Source organism: Pyrus communis, chromosome 16 (genome assembly GCF_963583255.1).
Source record: "Pyrus communis chromosome 16, drPyrComm1.1, whole genome shotgun sequence".
NCBI classification, from domain to species: Eukaryota; Viridiplantae; Streptophyta; class Magnoliopsida; order Rosales; family Rosaceae; genus Pyrus; species Pyrus communis.
This window is the reverse complement of record NC_084818.1, coordinates 10,231,852-10,250,549: the sequence shown is the minus strand read 5'-3', so window position 1 is coordinate 10,250,549 and position 18,698 is coordinate 10,231,852. Positions and strand designations below refer to the sequence as shown.

At 38.4% G+C, this 18,698-nt stretch overlaps 3 protein-coding genes and 1 pseudogene across 3 annotated transcripts; 1 reads left to right on the top strand and 3 right to left on the bottom strand.

Moving 5' to 3' along the window:
- The first annotated feature begins 1,395 nt into the window (after positions 1–1,395).
- On the top strand, positions 1,396–4,073 carry LOC137720346 (uncharacterized). Its single transcript, XM_068459406.1, has 3 exons — positions 1,396–2,143; positions 2,727–3,351; positions 3,765–4,073. Exons 1-3 carry the CDS (start codon positions 1,497–1,499, stop codon positions 3,909–3,911), a joined length of 1,419 nt encoding a protein of 472 aa, XP_068315507.1. The 5' UTR covers positions 1,396–1,496; the 3' UTR covers positions 3,912–4,073.
- A 280-nt stretch (positions 4,074–4,353) lies between these two features.
- LOC137719782 (putative RING-H2 finger protein ATL21A) lies at positions 4,354–5,350 on the bottom strand (annotated as a pseudogene).
- Positions 5,351–5,549: 199 nt separating this feature from the next.
- On the bottom strand, positions 5,550–7,264 carry LOC137720769 (probable F-box protein At3g61730). Its single transcript, XM_068459884.1, has 6 exons — positions 7,162–7,264; positions 6,629–6,793; positions 6,462–6,509; positions 6,136–6,306; positions 5,896–6,003; positions 5,550–5,783 (listed from the first exon to the last, which is right to left on the bottom strand). The coding sequence occupies exons 1-6, from the start codon at positions 7,187–7,189 to the stop codon at positions 5,701–5,703; spliced, it is 603 nt and encodes a 200-aa protein (XP_068315985.1). The 5' UTR covers positions 7,190–7,264; the 3' UTR covers positions 5,550–5,700.
- Positions 7,265–9,207: 1,943 nt separating this feature from the next.
- On the bottom strand, positions 9,208–17,622 carry LOC137720767 (histone-lysine N-methyltransferase ATX3). The gene is made up of 23 exons (XM_068459883.1): positions 16,237–17,622; positions 15,814–15,869; positions 15,539–15,734; positions 14,997–15,104; positions 14,849–14,917; positions 14,675–14,743; positions 14,486–14,577; positions 14,196–14,360; positions 13,843–13,978; positions 13,548–13,620; positions 13,275–13,374; positions 13,012–13,136; positions 12,472–12,617; positions 12,128–12,232; positions 11,751–11,815; positions 11,383–11,602; positions 11,183–11,269; positions 10,940–10,996; positions 10,746–10,835; positions 10,398–10,484; positions 9,949–10,023; positions 9,689–9,789; positions 9,208–9,574 (listed from the first exon to the last, which is right to left on the bottom strand). The coding sequence occupies exons 1-23, from the start codon at positions 17,152–17,154 to the stop codon at positions 9,484–9,486; spliced, it is 3,231 nt and encodes a 1,076-aa protein (XP_068315984.1). The 5' UTR covers positions 17,155–17,622; the 3' UTR covers positions 9,208–9,483.
- Positions 17,623–18,698: the final 1,076 nt, after the last annotated feature.

Sequence of the window (18,698 nt, the reverse complement as noted above, 5' to 3'; positions counted from 1 at the left end):
CTATAATTCTTTTATGTTATAGTTATAGCCGTCTTGTTCTTGCCTCTATCAAATGTTATATCTTTGGCTTGTGTACATTTATAACACATTTGCCTTTTTTTTTGGGTAAAGTACAAAAAACTACCTCAATTATTGATGTCACGATATTTTCATACCTCATCTTTTAAAATTGACAATGTCATACCTTATCTTTAGAATTTGGTCCAATGTTATACCTTCCGTTACTTGGCCGTTTACTTTTCAGTTAAATGCTGACGTGGCTTGATTCGGGATCCACTTTTTATTAAAAAATCATTAAAATATTATTAAAAACTAAAAAAAATTATTTAATATTATTTAAATATTAAAATAATAATAAAAAGTAAAAAATAAAAAATAAAAAAAACCATCAGTTCGTCCCTCCCCTCCCCCTCCTCTCTCTTCTCCCCATCTGCAAACCCAAAAAAAAAAAAAAAAAAAATTTGAAAACCCAACAATCCCCCCGGGGCGCCGCCCGAAGAACAAGAAGGAGAAGGAGGAGGAGGAGGAGGAAGAAGAAGAAGAAGAGGAAAAAAAAAAAATTCCCCCCCTCCCCAAGTCGGCGCGGAGAAGAAGAAGAAGAAGAAGAAGAAGAAGAAAAACCATTAACTCCCCTGCGGAAGAAGAAGAAGGAGAAGGAGGAAGAAGAAGAAGAGGAAAAAAAAAAAAAAAAATTTGAAAACCCATCAAACCCCAAATCCACCACTCTCATCCATTCTCTACATCCTCTTCCGCACCCATCCTCCACCTTCTCTGCGCACCCAAGATCTCGCCAACGGGATCTGGGTTTTTTTTTTTTTTTTTTTTTTTTTTTTCTGGGTTGTAGGAGGGAGAAAGGTGTGGGTGGGGGGAAACTGAGTGTGGGTATGGGGGAAGACAAATTGGATTTTTTTTATTTTTTATTTTTATGTTTGTTGGGATTTGCAGGTGGGGGAAGAAGATGAAGATGGGGAGAGGAGGGAGGAGGGCGGAGGGGAGGGACGAAATAAGGGTTTTTTTTTTTTTTCCTACTTTTTATTATTATTTTAATATTTAAAAAATATTAAATAATTGTTTTTTAGTTTTTAATAATTTTTTAATAGAAAATAGGTTCCGAATCAAGCCACGTCAGCATTTAATGGAAAAATTAACGGAAGTATGATATTGTCACACATTCGTAAGATGTGGTATGACATTGTCAATTTTAAAAGATGAGGTATGAAACTGTCGTGATCCTAATAGTTGAGGTAGTTTTTTGTATTTACCCTTTTTTTTTTTTAATAAAACAATATCAAATCTTATTTATATAATTTAGTTTCGGAAAGGAAAAATAATTTCCACAAAAAAAAATAAATAAATAAATAAATACCCGACCCAGATTAGCTGTCACAGAAACCCAATCCAAAATCGGACCGCCTTTTCCATCTCTCTCCCTGGACTCGATCGCCATCAAATCTTTCGTCCTTCGAAACCCTAATAATCCTCTTCAATTTTCATCAATGGCGGAATCCACCGTCACCAAATCCAACACATACAACCTCTTCGTGAACCTCTTGGAGGGCAAAACCCTAACCCTAAAATTCACAACCCCGGAGATCCCCGCCACTTCCCTCAAGCACCTCCTATACAAATTCACCAAAATACCCCTCCAGCACCAGCGCCTCGTCACCGGGACTCGCCAGCTCGAGGATGATTCCGTCCTCTCGTGCTCCTCCTCCCACGCGCCGGACTTCCCAACCGTGCATCTTCTGCTCCGTCTCGCCGGAGGAAAGGGCGGGTTCGGGTCGCTGCTCCGCGGGGCGGCGACGAAGGCCGGGCAGAAGAAGACGAGCAATTTCGACGCTTGTCGCGACATGAGTGGTCGGCGGTTGAGGCATGTAAATGCGGAGAAGAAGCTGGAGGAGTGGAGGGCTGAGGAAGAAGAGAGGATGCTTGAGAAGATGGCTGAGGATTATCTGAAGGGTGTGGCGAAGAAGGGCAAAAGGGGAACTGGGGATGATTTGGCTGAGAAGTATGTGGCCAAGTATAGGGAGCAGTCGGAGCGCTGCATTTCGGAGGTTTTGGATTCAGTTAAGGAGGCGGTGAAGGGGAAGCGTAAGGGGCCGGCCAAGGAGGCCGTGGAGGATTCAAAAAGGCTGAAAATTTGGTAAGCATTTGTGTTGGGTTTTAAATTTTAATGTTAGCTGTGTTGATTTTGTGCTAGGGAATTGGAAATTATGAATTTGAAGGAATCCTTTCAGAAGAATAGATAAAGAAATGCAATGGGGAATTGATATGATGGTTTGAGAAAAATGGTATTTTTCTTATGTTTTGAAATGAATATTAGGATTTGGGCATGTGTTAGTTATAGGTATAGAGGTTAATATGATTATTGAAGTAGAAAACTCACATGATAAATAATTTGGTTAACAAAGCCAAGTCCTTTGCTTTCACAGTTTGCTTTTGATTTACGGGGGATGATCGGGATTGTAAGTTATAGAGTGAAGGAAAGGAACCCATCAAGTTCATTTAGGAAAGGAAAACTGGGCTTGGTTAAGCTGGAAGGTTGCTTAGATGTCTTTTTTATTGTATAATTTTGATTTCTGGTGAAACTTGTTTCGGAAATGCTACATTTTCTTTATTTCAGAAACTTTTTGGAGATACACTGTATCTTCCTACCATTTCTCTTTAATATTGTTTTAAAATATGATTGTCATTGGTGTTGATATCCGATTTGTTGTTTTTGTCAGGATGGGCAAGAGGAAAGTGGGTGAAAGTGATTCAGAGGATGATGACAGTGATAATGAAGATACAATGGAGAAACCCATCGTATTGAATAATGGGAATAACTCAGATTCAAGTAAAGAAACTGGGAGAAGTTTGGATTCTGTAACTGGTAGGAAACAAGATGGTGAGATCTCAAGTGGGGGCTCAAGTGAGAGTGGTTCGGAGGAAGAGAAAGAGATGGTTGTGCAGGGACCACTAGCTTTTGGTGGATGCCCTAGTCAAGGATCTCTTGATATTGAGAAGAATGAGATGGTTGGACCAGTGATTTCAGAAGAGAAGATAGTTTGGAGTGCAAGTGTTACTTGTTCAGATCCTGATGTGGTTTCGGGAGCTGAAGCAGAGCAAGATAGAAAGATAGGTTGCAATGGACCTGAGATGGGAAATTTGGAGAAAGTAGTTGGTCAATCTGAGAAGGTTTCTAGTTCAGGGCATGGGCAAGAAATTGAAAGTGCATCACTTGTTGCTGAAGCCAATGGTTCTTCAGAGTCCAATCCAGAAGTTCGGGAGGAAACAGTTGCGAGTGGAAACACTGCAGTGATGGAAAAGCCACTGAATTTTGATGAGTATAATTCAGCAGCAGAAATGGAGGTAAGCTTCTGAGTATTTAATCAGATTTATAATCTTTTTTATTGAAATTTTATGTTGTTGCTAAAGCGATTTAGGGTTTTTAGCGCTTCTATTGCTCTTCCAGTTAAATTTTTTACGGCGCTGTAATTAAATCTATTAAGGGCACCTTCCTCACACTAAGTTTTTGGAGCTGAATTTTTCGCTTTCCCTTGTTTGTTGATTATGTATAGTATAGTCCGCCTTGTGAACATGACTAGGCATGTCCACTTTGAAAGCAAAATTAAAGCTCATATTATTACGTCCCCGTCTCATTGCTTTTGTTATCACAGCTTTAACCATCATCTCTCCCACCATGGTCATTTTAGTTAGGGAGGGCTCTGACTATAAATCGTTAGGAAGCATCATTAACGTAATTTTCCACCTCTCTATTGTAGGTTCTTGGCCGGGAAAGGTTAAAGTCTGAACTGCAAACTCGTGGGTTAAAATGTGGGGGTACTCTACAGGAGCAAGCTGCGAGGCTTTTCATGCTAAAAACTACCCCAATCGAGAAGATTCCAAAGAAGCTCCTTGCAAAGAAATAAGCACATTATGTGCTTCATTTAACCTTGATACTTTGTAGAGAAAAATCCCTCGGGGTTCGGTGTGTATATTTCAATCTCTGCCCGGTTGTCGGACTAGTTTTGTACTTGTATACCATGATGCTTTGACTGATGCAATAATATTGTGCAATTTTCGTTTTGTGAAATTCACTATTGTAGTACGCATCCATAATTTAGTTTTCTTTTTTCCACGAAACTACATGTTCGATTGTAGGCATTTTACATGAGCTGGGGGTGTTGAGTTGGCTTGACTTGGGGACGGGATGTTCCGGCAACCTGGGCAGGAACTGTTCAGTTTCAGCCACCCATCAACACAATCTCCATGGAAGCAGTTTTTGCATTCTGGTATCATCTCACCGTCTCTTTGGTGAGATACTCCGACAAGCATATAGCGCAGGTGGTATCGTTGTGTCCTGGAAGGCGCCTACTCTCCCCAAGAACTAGCATCTGGTAGGATTCTATGGTTGTCTGATCCAAACAATTTTACAACGGTGGGGCTTGCGGTGGCGGTCAACAGCGGTGGACCTTCGCTGTGCAGCATTAGCCCTGTCTTCGATGCAAGCAGAACAGGCAATCACAGGGCGGGAAATGGTGCAGAAGGAGAAAGCGGTAGTGTGAAACGCTTAACGAACTCTCACCATTGGAAATGGCAATTAGGCAAATATATGAATCAGGAAATTTACCTGCTGTTGAATTGAAAGTGGAACCAAGTTCTTGGTGGCATTGCTGAGAAATCCACAAATGCCACCTTACACATCGCAAGTACTGCAAGCAGGCTTATACCAAGTCAAAACAAAGATCCGAGTCAAGGTTGGTTGAGAATCCATCCCCGTCTGAACCTGCCCAGAAACCGGAACAGCCAATATGGCAACAATCCGGCAAGTGGTGCACATCGAATCCGTCAAGCTGGTGGAAGGGGTGGCCAGAACCGAGGTGGTGGAGTTGCTGAGGCAGTCAATGGGAGGGAACCTTGACTTGCTGAGGAAGGTGTAGTTTTAGTGCATGGGAGCAACAAAAGGAGATCCTGAGAGATTGAGAGTAAGGAAATTTCGAGGGAGGCAGTTTTCGGGGTTGAAAAGTTGGATTTCTTGTGTGACATAGCTGATTCCTCGGACGAAAATGTCTCTGGGTTTTGGAAGTTTTAGCGTTTTTAGCCCGTGGCTGTTGCGGTCCACGTTGAAGCCCGGGAAACCGCAGTTTTCGGGTTGGTTGGGTACTAACCAGAAAGGGAATCGGATTGGGAAGCTGGTTTCACCACAGTTGGAAGCTGAGCAATCATTGAGTGCAGAGACGTGGGGGAAGAGAAGGAAGAGGAGAGAGACGAGGAGTAAGACGTCCATGTTATCTCAGGACAAAAACCAGAATGACAAAGGTGGAATAGTGTTATAATAGCTTTGTTAACAACCCGAAAGTCAGCTTCGAATCCCCTTCTGCACCCAAGTTTGACGTAATTTTGATGAATTTAATATAGAATATCACTTATATAAAAATTTAATTTCAAAGATGTTTTGAACAATTGATCTGAGCCGTTCATTGATTCACAAATATGTGTGTGAGCAGGTAACATGTATCTGTAGTAGCATATGTATTTATCATTTCTACAAGGAAGACCGATCTATCTCTAAGCTAACAGGAAATATTTTCATGTATCTGATTATTCGAAGGGCGTTTTATTGAGTTGCCTTTCGGAGATTGGCAACTAGCAATAATCTGTGGAGTTCCGGGAATCTGTTTCGTGTAGCTTGGTGAGGAAGTTTTGAGGTGTGTGACTTTACAGGAGCTGCTGTGAGATTCTGATGGATACTACTTCTCCTTGAGGTCCATCTCTCATGGCATGGTACTTCACTTGAAGTCCTGGCATCGAGAAAATCGAACAAAACGTTGAAGTTAGAAACGGATTTTGTCACTCAGATTCTTAGTTAAGCTGAGTTTTGGTTATGTCTATGGCAAATCGACTAACTAGTACCTTCATTCTTCTGCAGATTTGTGTTGACTGCAACTGCATGTAGAGTAATGACAGCCTTTGGTTGCCAGTCTGTTGGTTTTCCCACCCATGACTTGAGATTAAACACTGCTGCAGTTCCATTCAAAATTAAATGAGATCACTTTACACTTTCAACAAACGCGAGGAGTCAAAATTATGGTTGCTGAAACAGCAAATACCAGTGTCACAGATGACTAAGGGGAAAAGAGTATCTGAAGTTACCAGATGTTGAAGATTCCTTGAGGTGTTTCATATCGAAAATAGCCCCACAAGCACCATCGGCATGCTTGTTGACATCATGGCGACCTATAAGTTCGTATTCCCAGCTTCCATTCTTGTACCCCTCGCTCAAGAACAGCTCAATATGCCTTGCATCCAGTGTCTGCATCGTTCCTGCGTATATATGCAAACATTCTCAGTTGCTGTTAACGAATATAACAATGAAACATAAGCAGACTGCGAAAGCAAGGTCGTTTTGAAGAGTTTGATAATGTGTAGCATTTTCACAAACACACATATTGAGCAGTGATGGGTTTGTTTTGCCTTACCATCACAGGTATTGAGTTCGCAGACGGGGCATCGGACAAGCTGGAGATCTGTTGAACACCATCACAGTTGAAAACACAAGTTAACTAAATTGAACATTAGCACTATTTCATCTTCATTAGTCCAAAAATAAAGCACCAGGATGACTGAGTGCAGCTCAAGTAATTACCAGCAATCCATATCCCAGTTTTAACTTTATCCAACACACAACTGCCGCACGACTCCAACATTTTCTGTATGGTATCTCCTTCTGGGAGCCTTGATGGTTTGATCAGCTTTTCTGTTAGGAATGCTTCTGAGGATTCAACGGAAAATGCACCGATGCGCATCCAGTCTGTGATTCATCCAAAATTTAGTGAAAAATCCCATCATGATAGCCAAATATTTCACTGCACTCTCAATCAGACAAATGAGAGCAAGGAAACCAGCTGAAAATTAAACAGATGGAAAAATGTCACAAGTCACTGACTTTTTCCGAAGTCAGAAATAACGAAATGTGTACATATAAAAAAGTTCACCAGGTGATCGAGAGAACGAGACTTTATGAGTTTTCTTACGCATAAAAAGGCTCGTACAAATTTCCTATAAATCTTACAAACATTATAAACAGGGCTATATAAATTTCTTGAGCATAATTACATGAATGCACCTGTAAATTCTCACCACAAAAACAATCCAACGGGGGTAAAATGGGACACTCACCGATATGCTTCTCCTGCTGGCGAAACATGTAAGAGTGACTCCCATCTGCAAAACCGCAAATCCCACTTAATCAGACAATTACGATAATAAATACGTCTTAAAACTAATCTGATCCATATTATTATGCTAATTGACTTCTGGTGGCTCTCAGATTCTTACCAAAGGCTGAAACGTAGAGCTTCCTCCAATTGAGTGCCACGTGACGAGGCTCAGGAACCTGAAGATCACGTAGGCACACGTGCTTCCATATGCTCCCTTCTTCCATGATCAGACCGCGGAACCAACGACATGTCGTCGCGAGCATCACCAGTGACTTGGCGTCTAGATGATTGGCGATCTCTGTCCAAACGTCCTCTTCGTAGCTTTTGATGCATAATAAACTCACATAAATAAAATTAATTAATTAAAATTATAAAAATAGTTAGGATCGATTTGAAAAGTAGTTACGCTCTGTTTGGTTACTGGTGAAATACTTTCCAAATTAAACAGAGAAATATTCTCAGATTTCGCAGTGAAAATCCGAATTGGAAAATTTGATCATCTAAAATATTTACAAACTGGAGATTTAAGACAGAAAAATGCGTAATGTACGAAGAGGAAAGAGAAGAAAATGTAGTTTTCTCGTTTCATCTGTTTTCTCGGCAGCCAAACAGACGACTGCATACTTGCTTACGAAAATTCAAATCGCGGTAGTTTACAATCGTATCGGAAACTTTTATTTTTTAAAATATAATATAAATTACGATGATCGAAGTCAAGATCGAGCTCGAAGAAGTAAGGTCACATGCAACGCAGTCAAATTTCGAGCAAAACAGAACGATTTCAAAATCGCAGCTCCGATTTGAATCCGAGCTACTGAATCTCAACTGCGTGCATGTAATCGTACAGATATAAGCTCAATTACAAAGAAACGGAATTAGAATTGAAAATAATTCAATCACAAGTCATCACTTCCATTCGAATTCACGATTCATGAGCTCAAACAAAACAAACACAATCAAATCCAATCGCGGACGAAATTTCGAAGAAAAAAATGAAATGTAGGGAGAGAGAGAGAGGACCAGCAGAAGGCAGAGCGAGCGGAGCTGCGAGTGAAGCGAGGGGAGCTGCAAGAGCAAATCGTCTTGGCTCTTCGCATGCGCTTTTGCATCGGCGGAGGCCGTGGCAGAGCGACGGTGGTTCTCTTCCGCTTCGGAGGCATTATCACTGAGTGCGTGAGTGATCGGTTGTTCTGCGCAAATAAGTAAACCGATCACTCTCTTTCAGAGCTGAGCTTCAAGCCCTCGCTATTTATAGGCGCGCCAATCCTCCAATTCAAAAAGGTAACAGAATCACATTTGAATTTAATGGGCCAAATTTAATGGGCCGCATATCGATGCTCTTTCAACTGAGTTGGGCTTGCCACGTGGACTAGGCTGGCTGGTTTTCATTCTTTTTGTTTTTCCTCACTTTTTAAAAATTAAAATTGAAATGTTACCTGATAACTATTTTCAGTTTCAAAAAAAAAAAATACAAATTCAAAATTATTTTCTTGAGTTTTTAAAATTTGGCCCGAGTTTTAACTTTGGTTTTCAATTTTCAAAAATGTAAAAACTGAAAACCAAAAACTAAAAACATAATAGTTATCAAAACTATCCCTAAAATTTCTAGATTAACTAGATTTTAAAAGAAAATTAGGTGTTTTATTTTGCGGGAAATATGCAAGACTAAACCGATTATAAACTTTCTAAGGGACACTAAACAAACAATAAAGATTACACAATTTTTTTAGTCGAAGATTACGCAATTTATTGACTGCTTAGTATCCTTGTTGATAGAAAATTTGGAACTAGCTCTATTCGTGCATCTCACTTATCTTCTTGTGCATTGGTAATGAGTAGAATCTTGCTTCATTAAGAATTTCCTTACAACCTGAATGGCGAGATCGGATACATAAAACCGAATTTAATCTCCGCTTTGTTGGAAGAAATCCTGATTTCAAATGCCCAACACTTGATTAATAAAAATAATTAGAGTAAGGACAATTAACAATAAACACTTTCAATATTGATTCTTTAATTTGCAAAGTTCTTTTTTTTATTTCCCTTTCTTTTCTTTTGGTGTGAAGGAGGACCAAAAGCTCAACAAATTTCTCGAATAAAATCTGTGCCATAGAAGGGAATTTACAGTTTTATTCTGTTACTCTGTGGTTACAACACGAATCGCAGTAAAGAAACCGAAAATTACAAGCTCAGGTGAAAAAAAATGGTATCCTAAATGGTTAGGAGACGGGTTCGAGCTCTGCAGACATGAATTGGGAGCAAGAAATGTATGAACTGTTGTTTAATTCATAAATTTTCGACAGTTGGGTGCTTTACAGAGGCACGGAACTTTCAGCTCATCAAGTTCATCCGGATCAAACAAGTAATCGTACCTGTTAAGGAATGACGAGTAAGCGGGAAACGTTACTTTTCTGAACAGAATACAGGTCAATCTAAACTAATTGAAAGGGAAATTTAAGGCACAATTAGAGAGTGGAGGATTTTACGTTAGTTCTTCACCGGTGGCCACACTGGTCTTAGCAATGAGAACAATCCGGCTGTCTTCATCACCGACACTCATAATCCTTGCATAGCAGTTGGGCATGCACTGCAGCAAATGCGGTTCAATTTAGCATTCAAGGTAAGCAAAGATGTACATGTATGCAGTGCTACAAAATGCCATCTCTATTACCCCAACCAAAAAACCACCAAGTGATTAGCTACATCTTTAGAAAACTGGAGAGAGATTAGGGAAAATAGAACTTACCGAATGGTTGATTAAGCGTGCTATATTTCCCTTGCTTGTAGCATCAATTACTACTTCCTCACTGATCTTGAAGAGCTGCAAAAGATAGTTCATAGACTTCAGAATCACACCCCACAGACAAATTAAATTTGAGAGAGAATGAACTTCTAGCGGTACAATGCTCTTCAACCCGACCACCATAACTTTTTTTCTATCTTCGTATTTGTGTCTAGCTTATACCATTCCTACTCATTGTAAGTGGAGAAACAATTTTTGAAACACTACGTAAACTAATCACTTTTTGAAATTACAAGTTCCCAGCATTTTTTCCCACATAAAATTGACTTATTAAGCATTCTTGCATCCGTCAGGGTTGTCAGATGATACAACTCATACAAGTTAATTTTCTACTGCCCAGACAATGAGACACCCTGATGGAAACAAAGGAGTATCTTGATAAATCGACTCACATAGCAGTCTTTGCCTTCACGTCTGTATCGTGCTTCTCTCATATCTGCAACGCTCGGCCTCACCTTCTCTCCGCGATACTCAACAACCTGGAAATAAACATTTGGTTGCCTAAATCAAACTCAAACCATATACTCGAATACAATTCCTAGAAGTCACTCATCAAACTGTATTTTCAAAAATAAGGAATTAAAGAATTCACAAGTTTATCAACTTCTATCAGTAATGTAACCTTTAAGTGGCTATAATATTACAAATAATCTATATGAACTCACAATGCGCATCCATATTACTATAAATAGATGCATATACATATACGTAAGTGCAAAGGGAACTATGGCATTAAATACCATTTCTCCTTCTTCAAAATTCCTACGAGCAAATAGGCCCCATCCATGTATTCCAGATTTACCAAAACAAACACGATGATTCTCAGTTTTCTGAAACAAAAACAACAGTAAATCAATTCTGCAGAAGAAATGTTAACGAGAATGTCCATCTCAATAAAGTAAAGCAACTACAACATATGAGAGAGTTGACTTACCTGTAAGTAGAAAAGGCGATCCTTGAAGGAGGAAAAAACTTTAGAATCTTCTGCTTCCTAATAAAAGGCAATAGATATAATTACTGTCCAACCAACCAACTAAAGAAAGAAAAAAATATATATTGTCTACAGAAAAAAAAAAAAAAAAAAAAAAAAAATACTTTTAACATTTAGACATCAATGAAAAGTTTAAATCATACCCCATAAAAGAAAAGTTTAAATCAACAAGGACAAGAATATTACTTCAAATGTACTCAAGCTATTTATTGTGCCCAAGGAATGACGTGTTGGCCCCATTGGTCGGTGGAATACTGGCAGCCGTTCGCCTCCCTGGTTAAGAATAACAAACAGAAAATAATCCATAATTCAACTCCGAAACAATAAATAATTCTATGAAAAATGATGAGATCAAAGAGATGCAAAATCATATAGCAGAAAATTACCTTAAAATTTGATCTTTTAAAAGCACTGCCTCTTGCAGCAGAGAGCGGTTCAAACTCGTTAGTCTCTGAGGTCGAAGGTTCTGATTCTGGAAGTTCAGTGCTCTCTGATGGCACTGCCCTTGCAACTCTGAAGCACCCCTTCTGATTTTGAAGCGAGCCTCTGGCAGCGAAAACCCCTGAATTAGTATGAACAACTACAACAGCATCTGGATTTGGGGGGCTGCATTAAGACAAATGTAAACAAGATAGAAATCAATAGATCCGGCGCACAATGACTTACAATTAAAGCCAACCACCACCTCTCATTGGTGGAGCAATAGAAAAAACTAGTTTCATTAAACATAAGAAAAATATGGCACACTTCTAACCTATGAAATGGGCAATATATCAACTTTCTTGTTATTGGTATGCCATTCTTCTCTAGACTGTGCACCTGAAAGTTCAAGATACGATTTAATCACAACTACCAACCTTTTTCACTTTATTCTAACCATAAAAGATAGGTGCAATTATACAAACTACTAAAGAAAAATTATCGCCACATTAGGATAAGACAAGGGAATGTCTACATAAATTGAGATGATCTCTTTTTTAGGTCAATTGAGATGACCTTTTTACGATGATTCAATGGACAATCATCATCACCCCTAGTGAGATGACCTTTTTAGCCAAAATGAATAATACATAAATTGTAGATTCTGACTGAGGCTGTGTACACAATGTAATTCAACGAAATTAAACTTACTTCCATGCTGTAGCCTGCTCTTGATGCACACATTATATGAAAACCAGTTTCACATTTGCGACACTTGGTGCAGGAACCATGAATCTGCTTACAGATTGTACAGCGCTGCATTCCAGAAGATAAGGTAAATTGAAATATACAGATTGTAAATTTGAATCATCATGTTATCACACAACAACAATTACAGGCTATAAGTTTATTCAGAACTTAAAGAGTAAACATGGAGGATAGAAACACCACCCCCCCCCACCACCCCCAAAAAAAAAATAAAGAAAATTTACCGCTTTTCAGTAAAAAAAAATAAAAAAAACCCAATTGCAATATCACTCAGAACATAACCTTACCTTCAAAAATGTAGATGGTAGGATTCTAAGGATTCCTACTGCAGGTTCCATTTTGTCATGCTCCAAGAAACCAACTCCAGGACAAAACCAAGCACAAGTGACATGAACCCACAAGGTGTCAACATCAGTAGGCTTCAAAGCACCTCCTGAAAAAACAATTTTAAAGTCAGTAGCAGAAAATAAACATGGGAATACAGTCAACTTCATATATAAAGAGGCAGTCCTGTAAATTTCACACTCAACATGCATCAAAAGTTTAATTAATTAAAAACAAAAACTTAGTGTACACCATTAAACTTATTCAAAAATATGCATGACTATTCATGACTATCCACCCAAGCTTCCAAAATACGGTTGAAAAAAATATAGATATAGCATGAAAAATAATAGTCAAATGAGAACAAAAGTAAACACCTGAAGTAGGAAATAATAAATGTGATGGACAAATATTAAATAAGCAATGAAAAATCAATTTATAGTAGTGTCATTAGAAACTCCATAAGTAATATCTACTCAAGAGACTAGATATAGGTAACATACCTCTTACAGGACAAAGGCAACACTGTCTAATGACATCGGGCGTTTCACATGCTCTACAAACCCATGATGTAAAATCCTGCACATCATTTGCTCCATAGCATTCTTGGTGCACAGCTATTTGACACCTGGACATCAACAAAAATTATTTTTAAAACTTCTTGTAGACTTAGAGCTACATAAAAGGCCCGACTTGTTCCAAAAACAAGACTAAGTCACTTATCTAAAATACAAAAATTTGGAACACAAAAAATAGAGACAGACACCTGTTGCATATAATAATTTTATTATCCTCCCAATCTTCAACCCATCTACAAACAGCACATCTTTCCGTTGTCCACTTTGTATTAACTGGCTCGTACTTTTCTGTTGAAGCAAAGATACGCATGAGTCTCCTAACCATACAAATTCATCACACAAACGCCTCAATTGTGACATAAGCACAAGAGAAACCCCCTTCTCCTTCCCAACACGCACGGACACAAACATACATACAGAAAATCAGCATCAACATGTGAAGCATGTGGCACAAATTTCACCTTGCAATAAAGCAATTAGTCGCTGCTTAACTAACTTGACAGGATTCCAGCCATGTTTATTATAGTCTTCAATCTGGAACACATCCAACATTAGTATATACTATATAGACTCAATATAATGCATAATTCTGATCAAAACAGAAAAGAGTTAAAAGTGTTAAACTTTTACGGTCATGAAAATGAGACTGTTGATGTCTTATCAGAATTACACTGAACATAACTATGCCAATAAATGTAATAAGATCAACTATGGAAAATCTAATCAATTTTTCAAGATGATAGATATTGCACAAACCCATTTTTCCAGTGGTTGCATTGTGGCCTTCACTTTCACACTATGCTTCCATTTTTTGGCTCTGCAGCCTGTGTGCTTTTCCCATTCACTAGGTGTCTGCATCCTTGACCCACATGAACCACACTTACAAACAATGCTGCAACATAAAATAATTAGAAGAAGCTCAAAAAATCCTTCCCAAAAACAAATTTACTTCATCATATAGTTGAAAGTTGAAACTGAGAGCCTTAAATTGGTGAACTAAAACTGGCAGATTCCCAGCAAAAACAATATGGTGAATGAAAAGGCACAAAAATTCATGAAGTACTTTCATTGCAATATAAGTTCTCCTTTTACAAAAGACAAGGGCTTACATATGCAGTTTTGGATTATACGTTCCTTCCATTCCATTACAAACCACAGATACCTCCTCAGGAATCAAAGATTTCTGGACATTTGGCGCAAAAGATTTCTGAACATTTGGTGTAGAAGATTTCTGGACATTTGACTTAGAAGATTTCTGAAAGTTGGGCATAGAACTGTTTCAAAAATGTTCATACATTCAGTTAACTCAATGGGAACAATATAAAAAAACAATCTATAAACACACAAATTCAATTGCCTCCAAATGAAATGGAGATACAAAAAAGCATTTCTAATATACCTGGATTTTTGCTGATGTTTTACCAAACCTGACGAACAACACTTGGACTTCGCTTTGCAAGCAGGGCAATAGTAATCAGTGTGCTCTGGGTCCTGAACCATTTAATAACCCTCCATTCGTTAACAAAAGTGGGAAAAAACAGCATAGGAGAGAAAAAAATAAATTTCAAATTAAGCATGAAAGTTACACCTCTAAAACTTTACTGGAAATTTTGTCACACTCGGCATGCACCCATACATCACAACCATCACAGCATACCTAAAACAGAGATACCAACAATCTCTCAAACCACTCAACCACATAGGTAAAGAAACAAATGATACGAGAATAGTGATCATGATAAAAATATTGCAGATAACTCACCCAACTCCCACCATCAGAGTGGTGCCATATCTTCAGGCATATGCCACAATATTGCTTTGATTTTTTTAACTACATAAGATGAATGTAAGCACCATTAGGAACCAAGAAATATGTAAAAATGAAAATTCCAAGATGAGGCAATTCGAACCTTGAAACAATGTGTGCACAAACTTGAGCCCTTCATTCTTCTCATAGCTTTAGAGGGAGTAACCAAACCACAACAGTCACAAGCTTTTGCATCTTTAGGATATGCCTCCTGCAAAATAAATTCAATGGATGAAATTTTATTACAGAGACAATTACACCTTGCTAGTTAACAAAAAATACAAGTCATAACCTGGAAACAAAACTTTGCGAGAAGAAACATAAAATTACCTAAAGCTACGCTAAAAATCAAAATCTCTGCATGACAAATATCCCAACCAAAATGAAAACTGAAAACAAAGCAAGGAGAGTTTTTTGGATCCTTGCTATAAAATTCATCTGTGTAATTCAGTTATAAAGAGTAATCCTTTTCAGTTCTTATAAAAATGCCAAACCATTTTCTTTCAGGAACGTCATGTAGCATTCTTCACAAAATATAAAAGGTCCGAATTATATTATTCAAGTCATGTACCCTGAACAGAAATCATGGTGAGAAGGATTCCCAGAAAAAGAAATAAATGAAAGTCAAAGAGATGAAAAAGGTGCCTGGTTCTGAGTGTAATATTCCTGATCTTCATAAAAACCATTAGCCTCTCGAAATTGGGCAGGATTTGCCTCTGGATCAGTTGTATAACTCCCGAAGCTTGTGTCCAGAAATCCATTTTCTGCTAACAACGCCTCCTCTATAGCCATCTGAAAATCACTAGGCTTGCTCTTGTACAACTGGGTCTGACCCTGAAATCTGAACAAACAAAAATTATAAAAATGCCCAAAGATTTTCCCTAAACAAATAAGCAAACTTCAGAAGACTATCTACAGACCTGTCCAAGAACTGCGTAAAGGGGAATATCATTCCCTGCTTCACCCACCCATAATCCTGCACATTAACGTTCATTTAAATTCCACACTGAACAAATGTACACGAACCACACAAAAAATAAAGCATGGAGATTTTTCACCGATATTATAAACTACCCAACCTACAGAGAGGGGGATTCAAAAAGGGTGTGCTACCCACACACTCCAAATTACTTCTCACACATCCCTTATTAATTTTTGTCTGTTGATCTTTTTTTAATTCATCCGATCCGACGGTTGAAAATTAGAATGATGTGTGAGAAGTAAAATGGAGTGTGTGAATATCACAGCCCATTCAAAAATGAGTGCAGGGGGAGGTAAACTGCCTTGGAGAACTAGTCCAACCGACATTTGCTAAAACATAAAGTTTGAGAGCAAAAATTTACCCTCTGTGATCCATTTGTCGTCATTGAGAACCCATAGAACATCACGCATATGGCACCTGGAACGCAGCAGCTCAGAACTGATTTGGGAGCCTGCAAAATGGGATCGATAACCACAGCCGGCCATGCCGGGTAGCTCTTCCCAGACTTAGCCCAAACAACGTCACCCAAAGCAAAGTCCTGCGGCTTATATACTTCTTTCTTCTTTGCACAATTGGCATTTTTCTGTCTGTCCATGCCCCCTGAACTAAAATCACCTCTACAATCAAAATCCTTAAACCCTATACAATCCACTTCATTTTCTTCTGGTTCTTCCTTCCCAACATATTCATACTTCTTTGACTTTTTCTTCGAAAATTTTGAATTCTTTTGCCGGTTAATATCCTCCTTGCTCTTTTTCACAAAACCCAATTTCTCAATTCCCTCTGTATCTTCTTCTTCTACTAAAACTTCATGAAAACCTTCGTCATCAAATGTCGTTGCCCTTTCGTCAAAATTAGTTTTGCTACTGTTATTTACACCAAAAACTGAATCACTAAACCTCGAAGGAGGCATTTGAATGCGCCCCCGCTTCGACCTCCGTACCGTCCCGAAGCTCCGGTTCAATGCCGGTTTCTCCGTTTTCTCTTTAGCCAAAGATTGTCGTTGATTCATCTTCTCTTTCGCCATAACTGCTCGTTGATTAATCAACCGCTCTAAATTCGACGGTCCCTCCCTCGCGGGCCAAAACGGCTCGTCGTTGTGCGAAGAACCCGAACCGCTGCTGAAATCCTCCGCCTCGCCATTGCCCGCTCCATCGTAGCCAGTTGTTTTCCGCTTCTTCGGATTATCGGAAAACTCAAAGGCTTGAGGTTCGGGATCTTCGAGCGTGCAGCGTTTCAGATTCGGCATTTCCAATTTCTCCGGACGTTTGATTATCATATTCTAATCATCCAATTCGACGAGCTCAGCCTTCGATTTCAATAAACCACACCCTAATTTCACATTGAACCCCCAATCTTAAACCTTCAACAAAAAACCTCAATAAATCGAATTGTAAAAGGCTTTAAAATCTGCGACCGTTCTCGGAAACAGTATACTCCTTCTGGAATCGATGAAAACCCCCCAATTCGGAAGAGAAAACCCTAATTCAAGCAAAAAAAAGTAGAATCGGAAGAAATTTGAAACGATTTTGAAACTTTCTCTTCGCCCAAACACAGACAACAATATAGTAATATGCAGAACAGAGCTCGGAATTTTGACCTTGCAGTCGTAATGACGGAATCAGAACAATTTTCTCAGGAAAATCAAGCAAAAACTTCCCCGGAAAATTAGCAGAGAGAAAACTTCGAGCTGTGTTCGTCACACATACACACACAGAGGTTCCGTTTGCCTTAAACCACAATTTTCAGTTTCGCACACAACGACGAATTGCTTATATAATTTATTATTATTTAGAGGATAATTAGAATTAAAATTAATCTTAAAATTAAAATTCTAATTAGTATTAGATATTGGGCGACGTGTCGTTTTGGCCATTTGGCTCCAAAATTGGGAAAAGTGGCAGTTGTTGGAAACTTTTGATGCGTGAAAGCGCGAACCGAAATGTATTGGGGAAGTAGCATGGAATTTCTGTGCTACCTGTGCTGGGTCTGTTTCTTTTTCTTTTTATTCAAACGATGGAAATTTTATTAGATTTTTTGGTAAATGTTTGCATCGCTCGCAAAAGCATTGGACGCTCAAATTAATAAAATATGAGCTAAATCAACCAATTCGAGTGATCAGACTATTTATTTTTTTAATACAAGATGTAGTTGGCAGACTAATTTTTCTCTTCATGTAGCCTAAGTATTAGATAAGGTGGTCGAATTCATATATTTTCTCGCTTTCCACTAGATTAATTCCTTGGACCATTTCGAACTAAAAAATAGTTAATTTGTTTCATTTAGCTTGGCCGATATTTTTGTTTGTTTACAATACAATATTTTAAAATACTCTAATTTATGAGTAATGAGACTCGAACTCAAGTGTAAGAAAGCGGACACACAGTAATTTGGTTAATATGAAACCAATCCATACTAAACCAAACTATTTAGTGTGCATGTGTGTGAAGAATTATATAGTCACCTCCCATTCTCTTAAAGGCACTTTCTCAACCTCATTTGACGTTTTCAACTTCTCCATCCTTCAATTCCATCATTTTCTTGTTTATTAGGCAGTTTCTACTTTTCTTTACTCTTTTTGTCTGAGATTGAGATTTGAAGAGCATAGGTTAAGAGATGGATTGAGATTATATTAAAATTGTTGTTGTGATAGTGTATGTTTTGAGATTTTCATTTAAATTACAAGCAATGATAGTGTGATTGCTCGGAGTAGCAAAGTTATTTAACTTGCTTGCAAACTTGAGGTCTCCACAAATGATAGTGTGATAATGTCTTTTTTATGCTTATATTAGACTTTAGTGAATTGAAAGGATACAAAAGCTT